Source organism: Oncorhynchus gorbuscha, linkage group LG21 (genome assembly GCF_021184085.1).
Source record: "Oncorhynchus gorbuscha isolate QuinsamMale2020 ecotype Even-year linkage group LG21, OgorEven_v1.0, whole genome shotgun sequence".
Classification (NCBI taxonomy): domain Eukaryota; kingdom Metazoa; phylum Chordata; class Actinopteri; order Salmoniformes; family Salmonidae; genus Oncorhynchus; species Oncorhynchus gorbuscha.
The window spans coordinates 12,189,655-12,206,156 of NC_060193.1; the positions used below are offsets into that span (position 1 = coordinate 12,189,655).

The following is a 16,502-nucleotide window of genomic DNA, read 5'->3' on the forward strand; positions in this document are numbered from 1 at the left end:
GAGAACTTGTTCTCAACTAGCCTACCTGGTTAGATAAAGGTTCAATAAAAAAATTAAATAAAAAAGATATGTACTAGGGGGTAATGGGGGGTATATATGTACTAGGGGGGAATGAGGGGGATATATGTACTAGGGGGAAATGGGGGTATATATGTACTAGGGGGAATGAGGGGTATATATGTACTAGGGGGAATGAGGGGGATATATGTACTAGGGGGAAATGGGGGGTATATATGTACTAGGGGGAAATGAGGTGGATATATGTACTAGGGGGAATGAGGGGGATATATGTACTAGGGGGAAAAGGGGGTATATATGTACTAGGGGGAATGAGGGGGATATATGTACTAGGGGGAGATATATGTACTAGGGGGGGGGTGTGATTATTTGGTTAAGATTTTTGATTGGATAACAGAGTTAGGGGGAAAGTATGTGGGTTATACTATGTACCATACTATCTTTCAGGAAATACCAAGATGAAAGCCTGGTCCAGGATCTGTATGTGCTTAAGTATAGCAAATCCTCTGACTATCATTGTCAAATAAAAACTGATCTAGGATTAGGCTACCATTCCTTCATAATCAACTTGTAAACAGGCATATTAGTGGTGTTTAAAACAGTTCAAATAAATTAAATGATATGTACACACAGTGTGGCGGGGGGAAGGTCTACAGAGGTCGGCGAACCATAGTGACAATACCATTCCCACTCTAGAATGACATTAAGATTCTAGAATGACATTAAGATTCTAGAATGACATTAAGATTCTAGAATGACATTAAGATTCTAGAATGACATGGAACTTGGTGGCGTCAACATGGCTGTCAGTGGAACTCTACATTTCAGACAGAGTTTGCTGATCACCATCTATCTACAATTCTTAAGGTATAACAGGGATGGAACTGTCCTTCAAAAGTGGTGAGCGTGTGTTGGCGTATGAGGTGGGGAGGGATATTCCCCACTGCGAGGGCGTGTAAGTGTGTGTTGTCACACCCTCTTCGTGTGTGTGCAGGTGTGTGTGTAGGTTGGGGGGCGAAGGCAGGACAGGCGGGTGGGATATTAGACAGTGTTATCCTGACTAGGAGGCTCAGCGTTGGGGGGCTCCAGAAGAGTCTGTTGAACTAGAGAGGAGAGGAGAGGAGAGGAGAGGAGAGGAGAGGAGAGGAGAGGAGATTAAACTGACTGTAATAAACCTGATCACACTTTCAAAAGGTGCTTCAACTAAGTACTGAGTAAAGAGTCTGAATACTTATGTAAATGTGATATTTCAACAAACAAAAGAAATGATACATTTGCAAAAATTTCCCCAAAACTATTTTTGCTTTGCCATTATGCGTAATTGTGTGTAGATTAATGAGGGTGGAAAAACTATTGAATCCATTTTAGAATAAAGCTGTAACGTAACAAAATGTGGAAAAAGTTAAGGGGTCTGAATACTTTCAGAATGCACTGGAGATAGGACCTGTATGGGTGGTTTGGTGGTTACCTTGTGGTTCTGTGGCCACCACAGCGTCTGGGTTATCAGTCTTCACCAGGTCTGCATTCAGGCTCTCTGTAACAGGACACAGAAGTCTGGTAAATCTGAGAATTTATCTAGATACGATTATCTGAATATAGATTACTGTAATCCCAGGTAATCATTACACTGTTATCAAAACTATATAGAATCATATCCACATTATACCACAAGATCTAGATCACAGATTACGTCAGATTACGTCAACCCCATCTGGCTTCTTACGCTGTATGCTGAAGCAGAGCTTCTTCTTCTGGTAGGAGACGTAGCTGGTGACCGCGCCGACCAGCGCCAAGCCAATGGCACTGACGATCCCGGCGATGGTTCCGGTCTCAGCCATGGTGTCTGGAGCACAGAGGAACACAGAGGTGTAATCAATAGTCAATAATCGATAGCCAATAATCAATATTAGACACAGACCTTTGCCATGCATAACCAGTTGTTTCATAAAAATATTGTTGTCGTCATCATACCAAGGTTGTTGTCGTCGGCGGCAGACTGGCCTCCACCGTGTCCACCTACAGGAATGATGCATGTCAGCTAGTCGGTTACATTCTATTATAATGTGCAATCAATGTAAATGCATTTAATAAAGGTCCCTGTGTCCTGATTGAAAATATGAACTACCTACCCAGATGTACATATTTGTCCAACTAAAACAAGACATTTACCTTTAAGTAGGATTTAAACAGAGTGAGTGTCTTCCTTTTAAAAAACAAGCAATGGTAAAGGTCTGAACTCAGAAGACTGTTCTCACGCTCTTTTATTATGTTTGTTTATCTAATAATTTCCACTTTTTAAGGTCATCCATTACCTTTGCCTTTGTCAGGGTTGTAGGGGTCGTCTTTCCCAACGTCAAGCAGATCATCATCTGAGAAAGATCCACCTAAGGGATATAGAATCAGCATTAGCTGGCAACCCTAACCTGACACACCAGGCTCCAAGCCAGGGACGGCCCCCGCTCAAACACAGACAACGTCCCCAACCTGCCAGGCTCCAAGCCAGGGACGGCCCCCGCTCAAACACAGCCGACATCCCCAACCCTAACTTGACAGGCTCCAAGCCAGGGACGGCCCCCGCTCAAACACAGCCAACATCCCCAAAGTAGGGTCTCCAGAAAGAGGAGAAAGTTCAGTAGACGAGGGAGTCAGTCACAGGATATAGAGGACAAGCGCTGGTCTTCTAGTGTAAAGATGTAATAAGGAGAAAGAGAAGGATCGGGGTTGCCAGATGTCATTCAGGAAGGAGAAAGAGAAGAATCGGGGTTGCCAGATGTCATTCAGGAAGGAGAAAGAGAAGGATCGGGGTTGCCAGATGTCATTCAGGAAGGAGAAAGAGAAGGATCGGGGTTGCCAGATGTCATTCAGGAAGGAGAAAGAGAAGGATCGGGGTTGCCAGATGTCATTCAGGAAGGAGAAAGAGAAGGATCGGGGTTGCCAGATGTCATTCAGGAAGGAGAAAGAGAAGGATCGGGGTTGCCAGATATTATCACCACATTAACAGGATAGAGTGAGGATATAGACCATCAGCTAAGCTTTGTGCACAGTGCACACACGCAGTACACACACAGTACACACACAGTACACACACGCAGTGCACACACGCAGTACACACACACAGTACACACACAGTACACACGCAGTGCACACATGCAGTACACACACAGTACACACACAGTACACACACAGTACACACACAGTACACACACAGTACACACACAGTACACACACAGTACACACACAGTACACCAAGAGGCTGAGATGAGGCTGAAAATATTTCTCTTTTAAAGCTTATTTCCTGCCATTCTACACATTTACACATAGATCAAATGTAGAGTGATATAAAGAAGGACAGAGATTGGATATTAAAAGAGAGGTATGCTGTTAAATAGAACTAGGTATTATCCAAGAACAGAGCAGAAAGCTGGTCCCCAAGCCCAGTAGACAGGCAGGTTAGTGTTGATTTGGGTAGGCCCAGTAGACAGGCAGGTTAGTGTTGATTTGGGTAGGCCCAGTAGACAGGCAGGTTAGTGTTGATTTGGGTAGGCCCAGTAGACAGGCAGGTTAGGGTTGATTTGGGTAGGCCCAGTAGACAGGCAGGTTAGGGTTGATTTGGGTAGGCCCAGTAGACAGGCAGGTTAGGGTTGATTTGGGTAGGCCCAGTAGACAGGCAGGTTAGTGTTGATTTGGGTAGGCCCAGTAGACAGGCAGGTTAGGGTTGATTTGGGTAGGCCCAGTAGACAGGCAGGTTAGGGTTGATTTGGGTAGGCCCAGTAGACAGGCAGGTTAGGGTTGATTTGGGTAGGCCCAGTAGACAGGCAGGTTAGGGTTGATTTGGGTAGGCCCAGTAGACAGGCAGGTTAGGGTTGATTTGGGTAGGCCCAGTAGACAGGCAGGTTAGGGTTGATTTGGGTAGGCCCAGTAGACAGGCAGGTTAGGGTTGATTTGGGTAGGCCCAGTAGACAGGCAGGTTAGGGTTGATTTGGGTAGGCCCAGTAGACAGGCAGGTTAGTGTTGATTTGGGTAGGCCCAGTAGACAGGCAGGTTAGTGTTGATTTGGGTAGGCCCAGTAGACAGGCAGGTTAGTGTTGATTTGGGTAGGCCCAGTAGACAGGCAGGTTAGTGTTGATTTGGGTAGGCCCAGTAGACAGGCAGGTTAGTGTTGATTTGGGTAGGCCCAGTAGACAGGCAGGTTAGTGTTGATTTGGGTAGGCCCAGTAGACAGGCAGGTTAGGGTTGATTTGGGTAGGCCCAGTAGACAGGCAGGTTAGTGTTGATTTGGGTAGGCCCAGTAGACAGGCAGGTTAGTGTTGATTTGGGTAGGCCCAGTAGACAGGCAGGTTAGTGTTGATTTGGGTAGGCCCAGTAGACAGGCAGGTTAGGGTTGATTTGGGTAGACCCAGTAGACAGGCAGGTTAGTGTTGATTTGGGTAGGCCCAGTAGACAGGCAGGTTAGTGTTGATTTGGGTAGGCCCAGTAGACAGGCAGGTTAGTGTTGATTTGGGTAGGCCCAGTAGACAGGCAGGTTAGTGTTGATTTGGGTAGGCCCAGTAGACAGGCAGGTTAGGGTTGATTTGGGTAGACCCAGTAGACAGGCAGGTTAGGGTTGATTTGGGTAGGCCCAGTAGACAGGCAGGTTAGTGTTGATTTGGGTAGGCCCAGTAGACAGGCAGGTTAGGGTTGATTTGGGTAGGCCCAGTAGACAGGCAGGTTAGTGTTGATTTGGGTAGGCCCAGTAGACAGGCAGGTTAGTGTTGATTTGGGTAGGCCCAGTAGACAGGCAGGTTAGGGTTGATTTGGGTAGGCCCAGTAGACAGGCAGGTTAGTGTTGATTTGGGTAGGCCCAGTAGACAGGCAGGTTAGTGTTGATTTGGGTAGGCCCAGTAGACAGGCAGGTTAGGGTTGATTTGGGTAGGCCCAGTAGACAGGCAGGTTAGGGTTGATTTGGGTAGGCCCAGTAGACAGGCAGGTTAGTGTTGATTTGGGTAGGCCCAGTAGACAGGCAGGTTAGGGTTGATTTGGGTAGGCCCAGTAGACAGGCAGGTTAGGGTTGATTTGGGTAGGCCCAGTAGACAGGCAGGTTAGTGTTGATTTGGGTAGGCCCAGTAGACAGGCAGGTTAGTGTTGATTTGGGTAGGCCCAGTAGACAGGCAGGTTAGGGTTGATTTGGGTAGGCCCAGTAGACAGGCAGGTTAGTGTTGATTTGGGTAGGCCCAGTAGACAGGCAGGTTAGTGTTGATTTGGGTAGGCCCAGTAGACAGGCAGGTTAGTGTTGATTTGGGTAGGCCCAGTAGACAGGCAGGTTAGGGTTGATTTGGGTAGCCCAGTAGACAGGCAGGTTAGTGTTGATTTGGGTAGGCCCAGTAGACAGGCAGGTTAGTGTTGATTTGGGTAGGCCCAGTAGACAGGCAGGTTAGTGTTGATTTGGGTAGGCCCAGTAGACAGGCAGGTTAGTGTTGATTTGGGTAGGCCCAGTAGACAGGCAGGTTAGGGTTGATTTGGGTAGACCCAGTAGACAGGCAGGTTAGGGTTGATTTGGGTAGGCCCAGTAGACAGGCAGGTTAGGGTTGATTTGGGTAGGCCCAGTAGACAGGCAGGTTAGGGTTGATTTGGGTAGGCCCAGTAGACAGGCAGGTTAGTGTTGATTTGGGTAGGCCCAGTAGACAGGCAGGTTAGGGTTGATTTGGGTAGGCCCAGTAGACAGGCAGGTTAGTGTTGATTTGGGTAGGCCCAGTAGACAGGCAGGTTAGTGTTGATTTGGGTAGGCCCAGTAGACAGGCAGGTTAGTGTTGATTTGGGTAGGCCCAGTAGACAGGCAGGTTAGGGTTGATTTGGGTAGGCCCAGTAGACAGGCAGGTTAGGGTTGATTTGGGTAGGCCCAGTAGACAGGCAGGTTAGTGTTGATTTGGGTAGGCCCAGTAGACAGGCAGGTTAGGGTTGATTTGGGTAGGCCCAGTAGACAGGCAGGTTAGGGTTGATTTGGGTAGGCCCAGTAGACAGGCAGGTTAGTGTTGATTTGGGTAGGCCCAGTAGACAGGCAGGTTAGGGTTGATTTGGGTAGGCCCAGTAGACAGGCAGGTTAGTGTTGATTTGGGTAGGCCCAGTAGACAGGCAGGTTAGTGTTGATTTGGGTAGGCCCAGTAGACAGGCAGGTTAGGGTTGATTTGGGTAGGCCCAGTAGACAGGCAGGTTAGGGTTGATTTGGGTAGGCCCAGTAGACAGGCAGGTTAGGGTTGATTTGGGTAGGCCCAGTAGACAGGCAGGTTAGTGTTGATTTGGGTAGGCCCAGTAGACAGGCAGGTTAGGGTTGATTTGGGTAGGCCCAGTAGACAGGCAGGTTAGGGTTGATTTGGGTAGGCCCAGTAGACAGGCAGGTTAGTGTTGATTTGGGTAGGCCCAGTAGACAGGCAGGTTAGGGTTGATTTGGGTAGGCCCAGTAGACAGGCAGGTTAGTGTTGATTTGGGTAGGCCCAGTAGACAGGCAGGTTAGTGTTGATTTGGGTAGGCCCAGTAGACAGGCAGGTTAGTGTTGATTTGGGTAGGCCCAGTAGACAGGCAGGTTAGTGTTGATTTGGGTAGGCCCAGTAGACAGGCAGGTTAGTGTTGATTTGGGTAGGCCCAGTAGACAGGCAGGTTAGTGTTGATTTGGGTAGGCCCAGTAGACAGGCAGGTTAGTGTTGATTTGGGTAGGCCCAGTAGACAGGCAGGTTAGTGTTGATTTGGGTAGGCCCAGTAGACAGGCAGGTTAGTGTTGATTTGGGTAGGCCCAGTAGACAGGCAGGTTAGTGTTGATTTGGGTAGGCCCAGTAGACAGGCAGGTTAGTGTTGATTTGGGTAGGCCCAGTAGACAGGCAGGTTAGTGTTGATTTGGGTAGGCCCAGTAGACAGGCAGGTTAGTGTTGATTTGGGTAGGCCCAGTAGACAGGCAGGTTAGGGTTGATTTGGGTAGGCCCAGTAGACAGGCAGGTTAGTGTTGATTTGGGTAGGCCCAGTAGACAGGCAGGTTAGGGTTGATTTGGGTAGGCCCAGTAGACAGGCAGGTTTGGGTAGGCCCAGTAGACAGGCAGGTTAGTGTTGATTTGGGTAGGCCCAGTAGACAGGCAGGTTAGTGTTGATTTGGGTAGGCCCAGTAGACAGGCAGGTTAGTGTTGATTTGGGTAGGCCCAGTAGACAGGCAGGTTAGTGTTGATTTGGGTAGGCCCAGTAGACAGGCAGGTTAGGGTTGATTTGGGTAGGCCCAGTAGACAGGCAGGTTAGGGTTGATTTGGGTAGGCCCAGTAGACAGGCAGGTTAGTGTTGATTTGGGTAGGCCCAGTAGACAGGCAGGTTAGTGTTGATTTGGGTAGGCCCAGTAGACAGGCAGGTTAGTGTTGATTTGGGTAGGCCCAGTAGACAGGCAGGTTAGTGTTGATTTGGGTAGGCCCAGTAGACAGGCAGGTTAGTGTTGATTTGGGTAGGCCCAGTAGACAGGCAGGTTAGGGTTGATTTGGGTAGGCCCAGTAGACAGGCAGGTTAGTGTTGATTTGGGTAGGCCCAGTAGACAGGCAGGTTAGTGTTGATTTGGGTAGGCCCAGTAGACAGGCAGGTTAGGGTTGATTTGGGTAGGCCCAGTAGACAGGCAGGTTAGGGTTGATTTGGGTAGGCCCAGTAGACAGGCAGGTTAGGGTTGATTTGGGTAGGCCCAGTAGACAGGCAGGTTAGGGTTGATTTGGGTAGACCCAGTAGACAGGCAGGTTAGGGTTGATTTGGGTAGGCCCAGTAGACAGGCAGGTTAGGGTTGATTTGGGTAGACCCAGTAGACAGGCAGGTTAGGGTTGATTTGGGTAGGCCCAGTAGACAGGCAGGTTAGGGTTGATTTGGGTAGGCCCAGTAGACAGGCAGGTTAGGGTTGATTTGGGTAGACCCAGTAGACAGGCAGGTTAGTGTTGATTTGGGTAGGCCCAGTAGACAGGCAGGTTAGGGTTGATTTGGGTAGGCCCAGTAGACAGGCAGGTTAGGGTTGATTTGGGTAGGCCCAGTAGACAGGCAGGTTAGGGTTGATTTGGGTAGACCCAGTAGACAGGCAGGTTAGTGTTGATTTGGGTAGGCCCAGTAGACAGGCTTAGTTTAGTTTATCCAGGTTGACAAGGTAGGTTAGGGTCAGGTCGGGTAGGTCAGGCAGGGTTCTTACCCCCGTTCCCTCCTCTGTTGTTGGGGGCTCTGTCTCCCCTGCCTCCGCCTCCAATACCTTTATCTGACGAGACATGACACCACATCAACCCTCTGATACTAGGCTAATATAGTGTTACTAGGAGAATAACACACTACTACTACTGCAATATACAGACTATCAAACCAAACTACTATAATACCACTGTAGTATAAAGACTATCACACCCTAATATACTAATACTATACCACCACTGTACTATAATACCACTGTGACTATAGTATACAGACTATCAAACCCTAATTCACTAATACTATATTACCATTCTACTCAAGTGACTGTAGTATACAGACTATCAAACCCTAATATAATATTACCATACTACTACTGTGACTGTAGTATACAGACTATGAAACCTAATACACTAATACTACAGCCTATTACTATGACTGCTTTTCCTAGTATTTGCTACTCTACTACAACTAAAACTGCTACAGTTTTCTACACCAGCTATCTACTGCTGCTCCACTACAATATGTATACCACACCTACTGCTGCTCCACTACAATATGTATACCACACCTACTGCTGCTCCACTACAATATGTATACCACACCTAATGCTGCTCCACTACAATATGTATACCACACCTACTGCTGCTCCACTACAATATGTATACCACACCTACTGATAATCCACACTTCTGAATGACATACTCTACACAAACAAAATAAGAACAAAAGTAATTCATACATAAATAAATTATAACGAAAATAAACAATAACCTGCTTGTCCCTTGTTCTTGTCCTTCCCTCCAATGTCATTGTTGGGATCCAGAGCATCACTCAGGCCAAACTCAGAGGCTGCAGGGAGAGGTCACAGGTCAGAATTCAAAGATCATGGGTAAAAGTTCAAATGCGAGTCGGGCAAAAAAAAAAAAACATGGATTCTACAGTATATCTAACATGTCTCAACCAGGAGGAAAACCAAACAGCATAGTCACAATATACAGCATCTGTGAAGAGATACATTCTACACATGGTAACATAATGTCTACAGCCCTCAAACTCAACTCTGGGCCTCTAAGCCAGTTCCAATGTATTTTTTCATTGTTCCCCTCTAATCAGGGACTGATTTAGACCTGGGACACCAGGTGTGTGCAATTAATGATCAGGTAGAACAGAAAACCAGCAGGCTCCGGACCTCGTAGGGTCAGAGTTGAATACCCCTGGTCTACAATATCAGTTTTCCACACATTGTACAGATCCATAGATACATACATACAGACAAATACAAACACAAAAGAAGATGAGACTCACTGCTTTCACAGCTTCCAGGAGCCACACAGTCGAGAAAACATCTCCGAAACTAGAATGTGTGGAAGACATCCAGGAAGCACTCACATCTACTCTATTTTGGTACACAATAGATACCGAATGTCCAAAGGTCATTCAAAGGTCACACTTCCTATTTGTTGACTTCAAGAAAATGACAGCATTCTGTGGCTAAAAAAAACAAAACAACCGAGATAATGAGATGCAAACACACAACACGACCCACGCATGCATGCATGCATGCATGCATGCATACATACATACATACATACATACATACATACATACATACATACATACATACATACATACATACATACATACATACATACATACATACATACACGACACAACATGTGTGGCAACAAAGACAACAATATGTAAACAACATGGTGAGTGTACCTACAGAGTGTCTACAATAGCATGCTACATATTCAATCAGTCCCTATCCCAGTCTGCTGTTCCCACATGCTTCAAGAGGGCCACCATTGTTCCTGTTCCCAAGAAAGCTAAGGTAACTGAGCTAAACGACTACCGCCCCGTAGCACTCACTTCAGTCATCATGAAGTGCTTTGAGAGACTAGTCAAGGACCATATCACCTCCACCCTACCTGACACCCTAGATCCACTCCAATTTGCTTACCGCCCAAATAGGTCCACAGACGATGCAATCTCAACCACACTGCACACTGCCCTAACCCATCTGGACAAGAGGAATACCTATGTGAGAATGGTGTTCATCGACTACAGCTCGGCATTCAACACCATAGTACCCTCCAAGCTCGTCATCAAGCTCGAGACCCTGGGTCTCGACCCTGCCCTGTGCAACTGGGTACTGGACTTCCTGACGGGCCGCCCCCAGGTGGTGAGGGTAGGCAACAACATCTCCACCCCGCTGATCCTCAACACTGGGGCCCCACAAGGGTGCGTTCTGAGCCAACTCCTGTACTCCCTGTTCACCCACGACTGCGTGGCCATGCACGCCTCCAACTCAATCATCAAGTTTGCGGACGACACTACAGTGGTAGGCTTGATTACCAACAACGACGAGACGGCCTACAGGGAGGAGGTGAGGGCCCTCGGAGTGTGGTGTCAGGAAAATAACCTCACACTCAACGTCAACAAAACTAAGGAGATGATTGTGGACTTCAGGAAACAGCAGAGGGAACACCCCCCCTATCCACATCGATGGAACAGTAGTGGAGAGGGTAGCAAGTTTTAAGTTCCTTGGCATACACATCACAGACAAACTGAATTGGTCCACTCACACTGACAGCGTCGTGAAGAAGGCGTCAGGAAGAAGGCGTTCTTCGTGAAGAAGGCGTTCTTCAACCTCAGGAGGCTGAAGAAATTCGGCTTGTCACCAAAAGCACTCACAAACTTCTACAGATGCACAATCGAGAGCATCCTGGCGGGCTGTATCACCGCCTGGTACGGCAACTGCTCCGCCCACAACCATAAGGCTCTCCAGAGGGTAGTGAGGTCTGTACAACGCATCACCGGGGGCAAACTACCTGCCCTCCAGGACACCTACACCACCCGATGTTACAGGAAGGCCATAAAGATCATCAAGGACAACAACCACCCGAGCCACTGCCTGTTCACCCCGCTATCATCCAGAAGGCGAGGTCAGTACAGGTGCATCAAAGCTGGGACCGAGAGACTGAAAAACAGCTTCTATCTCAAGGCCATCAGACAGTTAAACAGACACCACTAACATTGAGTGGCTGCTGCCAACACACTGACTCTGACTCAACTCCAGCCACTTTAATAATGGGAATTGATGTAAAATATATCACTAGCCACTTTAAACAATGCTACCTTATATAATGCTACATACCCTACATTATTCATCTCATATGCATACGTATATTCTGTACTCTATATCATCGACTGCATCCTTATGTAATACATGTATCACTAGCCACTTTAACTATGCCACTTTGTTTACATACTCATCTCATATGTATATACTGTACTCGATACCATCTACTATATCTTGCCTATGCTGCTCCGTACCATCACTCATTCATATATCTTTATGTACATAAAGATATATGAATGTACATATGTACATATGTACATATTCTTTATCCCCTTACACTGTGTATAATGCACCAATTTGTAAGTCCCTCTGGATAAGAGCGTCTGCTAAATGACTTAAATGTAATGTAATGTATAAGACAGTAGTTTTGGAATTGTTAGTTAGATTACTTGTTGGTTATTACTGCATTGTCGGAACTAGAAGCACACGCATTTCGCTACACTCGCATTAACATCTGCTAACCATGTGTATGTGACAAATAAAATTTGATTTGATTTGATTTACACAGGATGTCATTGACGCAGGCAAGATATCACTACAATGTGTGTGAATGTCTATACGTGGACCGTGTCCCAATAATCTTCACTGGCTTCCTTTCCTCATCTCCTCCATTATAACCAATAGGAGTTGTCATCTGTCCAGTCCAATCAGATCATTGGTCATGAGAGAAAGCAGATACCAGGAACAAGGAAGCTAGTTTAGATCAAAGCCATACAATAGAGAGAGTTTGGCAAATTTGCCTCCATGTTGGTTCTAAACATTCCATGACATTAACCTTCTAATCTCCTTTCTAATTTGAACGCATAGAACATCTGGTGTCAAAATGGCCACCAATAAAAATGATACAATCTCAAACGGAGTTTTCCAAACTCTATACCTCTGTTTTAGATTGAAGGGACATAAGCATTGTCTTCTGACAGGAAGCATATGTCACTCCAACCCAGCACTAGTCCTTTGACCAGCAGCGCAGATGGGTGACCAACTACATGATGGGGGGGCATATATCGATATGGCACCCTATTACCCACATAGGGTAGTATGTAGGAAGTAGTGCACTATGGGCCCTGGTCAAAAGTAGTGCACTACGTAGGGAATAGTGGTGCCATTTGGGACACAACCCAGACTAATTGGGGAATGGAGATGGTTTGTTAACAGGCCTGTGTTCAAGTACTACTCAAAATCATGAGCCACTTTGGGTAAAAGCCTCTCCTAAAGGAGAGACTAAATGAATGCTGGATTAGTAGAGTAGCAGTCTTAGTATGTTAGCTAGTAGTATATAGTAGCAGTCTTAGTATGTTAGCTAGTAGTATTATAGAGTAGCAGTCGTAGTATGTTAGATAGTAGTATTATAGAGTAGCAGTCAGTGTGGTCTTCGTCTTAGTATGGTAGTAGTATAGAGTAGCAGTCTTAGTATGTTAGCGAGTAGTATTATATAGTAGCAGTCTTAGTATGGTAGCTAGTAGTATTATAGAGTAGCAGTCGTAGTATGGTAGCTAGTAGTATTATAGAGTAGCAGTCGTAGTATGTTAGCTAGTAGTATTATAGAATAGCAGTCTTAGTATGTTAGCTAGTATTATATAGTAGCAGTCTTAGTATGGTAGCTAGTAGTATTATAGAGTAGCAGTCTTAGTATGGTAGCTAGTAGTATTATAGAGTAGCAGTCTTAGTATGGTAGCTAGTAGTATTATAGTGTAACAGTCTTAGTATGGTAGTATTATATAGTAGCAGTCTTAGTATGTTAGCTAGTAGTATTATAGAGTAGCAGTCTTAGTATGGTAGCTAGTAGTATTATAGTGTAGCAGTCTTAGTATGGTAGTATTATATAGTAGCAGTCTTAGTATGTTAGCTAGTAGTATTATAGAGTAGCAATCTTAGTATGTTAGCAAGTAGTATTATATAGTAGCAGTCTTAGTATGGTAGCTAGTAGTATTATAGTGTAGCAGTCTTAGTATGGTAGTATTATATAGTAGCAGTCTTAGTATGTTAGCTAGTAGTATTATAGAGTAGCAGTCTTAGTATGTTAGCAAGTAGTATATAGTTGCAGACATAACTGTAGTAAGTAGGCATTTCTCCATTCACATGTTAAGTGTGAAGGGTCTGGTTAGAAAGCCTGTATGTTATGGTGGTTTCTTCCTCATGTGTCATCTGGTTTGGGCTTGAGCCGAGCCTTGGTGGCTGTGGCTTTAGGAGGACCCTTATGAGGTGTGTGTGATCTTACGTGGCTTGGGCTTGTGTGACGGGGCCTTAGTGGCTGGGGCTTTAGGTGGAGCCTTGGTGGGGGTGATCTCCTCATCTTCTCCAAAGACGGCACACGAGGAACGTCATCACAATGGCACATGAGGAACATCATCACAATGGCACATGAGGAACATCATCACAATGGCACATGAGGAACATCATCACAATGGCACATTAGGAACGTCATCACAATAGCTGAGGTCAGTACAGTCAAACCAGGGTTAGATTCAATCCAGACCGCGGAATTTCCGCGTTATAGTGCGATTGACATTGAAAGGCAATGTTCCCGCATTCGAAGAGACAACGCTGCATATGTCGGCTCAATCGGAAGTTACCTTTTAAAGGCCATGAACAGTCAAACAGTCAATGTTTTTTATTAAATTCGATGATATTTTATTATATTGTTACGTTTCCCAGCAAGAAAACCAACTCAATATTAGCAAGGCGTTCTTAATGTTTTGTACACTCAGTGTATGTTTCCCCTTTCTTCTGTGTCTGGTGTTAGCTAGTTACTGTCTAGCTAGGTCTTCATCTGTGTCTGGTGTTAGCTAGTTACTGTCTAGCTAGGTCTTCATCTGTGTCTGGTTCTAGCTAGTTACTGTCTAGCTAGGTCTTCATCTGTGTCTGGTGTTAGCTAGTTACTGGCTAGCTAGGTCTTCATCTGTGTCTGGTGTTAGCTAGTTACTGTCTAGCTAGGTCTTCATCTGTGTCTGGTGTTAGCTAGTTACTGTCTAGCTAGGTCTTCATCTGTGTCTGGTGTTAGCTAGTTACTGTCTAGCTAGGTCTTCATCTGTGTCTGGTGTTAGCTAGTTACTGACTAGCTAGGTCTTCATCTGTGTCTGGTGTTAGCTAGTTACTGTCTAGCTAGGTCTTCATCTGTGTCTGGTGTTAGCTAGTTACTGACTAGCTAGGTCTTCAGCCAACATGGAACAACACATCAATCAGCACTGTTGTGAACAGCATCACAAGAGACATGCCAAACAGGAAATGTATAAGTAAAATTGACATTGATCAAATATTATGAATTAATATAAGCTCCCCACCCACTCAGCCTGTCTTTTAAAACTTCCTGATAGTTTCTCAGATTTTGAACATTTCTATCCAAAACAAATATTATGGGTGATATTATTATGGGCAATTTTACATGGAAATCAGAATGACTGTCCGAGACCTTTAAAATGTCAAGCACCCTTCCACGGTCTGGATTGAATCTAGTCCATAACATTTTATTTATTTAACCTTTATTTAACTAGGCAAGCCAGTTAAGAACAAATTCTTATTTACAATGACGGCCTACTCCGGCCAAACCCGGACGACGCTGGCCCAATTGTGCGCCGCCCTATGGGACACCCAATCACGGCCGGTTGTGATACAGCTTGGAATCTAACCAGGGACTGTAGTGATGCCTCTAGATGCACTGAGATGCAATGCCTTAGACCACTGCGCCAATGCCTAATACCTGCTTAGGAGATTAGTATGATTTACCAGCTTTGTGCTTAAGCATGTGCTAAGTAGGCCTATAGAGCATAGCTACAGTAGAGAATAAAAAGTAAGCCTGTACACAGTCTGTACACAATGATGCTGATTAAAAGGGGAAATCCCAGGCACCAGATGAGGCTGCTGAGGGGAGAACGGCTCATAATAATGTCCGGAGCAGAGCAAATGGAATGGCATCAAATACCTGAAAACAATGTGTGTGATGTATCTGATACCATTCCACCTATTCCGCTCCAGTCATTACCATGAGCCCGTCCTCCCCAATTAAGGTGCAACCAGCCTCCTGTGGCTTGTACTAACGTTAGAACCTTAGATATAATCAATAATAGAAAATACACTACATCTTTATTAGTAGTCTTTCATGTGGTCAATACCTGATTAAATACCTGCCAGGTTAATAGATGTAAATAAATGAGGAGCCTTGTGCTTACTCATGTGAGCACAGTTGCTACAGCACAGGCAGATATAATATATAGCAGAGAAAGTCTATATTCAGACTGATCTGTGAATCTGGGATCGTTTACCTGCTCCTGCCCCTTCTACTGGTTTGGGGGTGGCTGCTGCTGAGAGAAGAGAAGCAATGAGAGAAGAAGGGAAGAGAACAAGAAAAGAACAGAAGAGAACAGAAGAAGATTAGAGGTGAAGAGAAGAACAACGTCATCATACAGAATGTAGCTACATCAATACACAGTCAAAATGATGACATTAATTCATATAAAACATGCAGTCAGACAGTGCATTGAAGCTACAATCAGCAATTGGTACCTCAATTTAGATTTGGTTTTTGCAAATTAACGACTTCATAGCCAGCGCATACAAACGTATTGTTAGAAAAATGTCATACAGAATATAGCTACATCCACACAGTCAGAATGTACCTAAATTAGTAGTCAGTAGACTTCATACTCAGGGATCAGAAATACATTGTTAGATAATGGCATACAAGAGCCTTCAGAAAGTATTTGCCTTATTGTACTCAGGATGCATATTTTGGAATATTTTTTATTTGTATTATTATTGTACAGGCTTCCTTCTTTTCACTCTGTCAATTAGGTTATTATTGTGGAGTAACTACAATGTTGTTGATCCACGCTCAGTTATCTCCTATCAGAACCATTCAACCCTGTAAGTGTTTTAAAGTCACCATTGGCCTCACGGTGAAATCCCTTAGTGGTTTCTTTCCTCTCCAGCAAGAGAGTTAGGAAGGACACCTGTATCTTTGGCTGCGGTTCAAACTCATCAAAAAAAGACACACCCTCGTCCACTTAACCTCGCCTTGTGCCCTTGTGGGAATCCCGTCACCAATTTGGAGGGCGATCCAAATTAATAGCCAAGCAGGGGAAGTTTGCGACGTAAGCCCCTCAGCCCTCGTTTTTAGTCGGCTTTGCGAGTGTGCAATAATGTTCACTCCGGGGCCTGAAACTCCCCATAATTTAATTTGCGA

The 16,502-nt window shown here is 45.3% G+C and overlaps 1 protein-coding gene across 5 annotated transcripts in view; it reads right to left on the reverse strand.

Moving 5' to 3' along the window:
* Nucleotides 1-390: 390 nt before the first annotated feature.
* cd99l2 (CD99 molecule-like 2) overlaps nt 391-16,502 on the reverse strand; it is a 38,253-nt gene continuing 22,141 nt past the window's right edge. The window contains exons 3-11 of one of the 5 annotated variants that reach the window (XM_046319673.1): nt 15,583-15,618; nt 13,542-13,616; nt 8,950-9,027; nt 8,186-8,248; nt 2,331-2,402; nt 1,990-2,034; nt 1,742-1,861; nt 1,487-1,552; nt 391-1,121 (exon numbers count right to left, since the gene is read on the reverse strand). In XM_046319673.1, coding sequence (XP_046175629.1) covers nt 1,060-1,121; nt 1,487-1,552; nt 1,742-1,861; nt 1,990-2,034; nt 2,331-2,402; nt 8,186-8,248; nt 8,950-9,027; nt 13,542-13,616; nt 15,583-15,618 — 617 coding nt within the window. In that variant the 3' untranslated portion in view covers nt 391-1,059. Of the gene's footprint in view, nt 1,122-1,486; nt 1,553-1,741; nt 1,862-1,989; nt 2,035-2,330; nt 2,403-8,185; nt 8,249-8,949; nt 9,028-13,541; nt 13,617-15,582; nt 15,622-16,502 lie in introns of all 5 variants that reach the window. The other 4 variants (XM_046319672.1, XM_046319674.1, XM_046319676.1 and 1 more) reach the window with 4 other exon arrangements.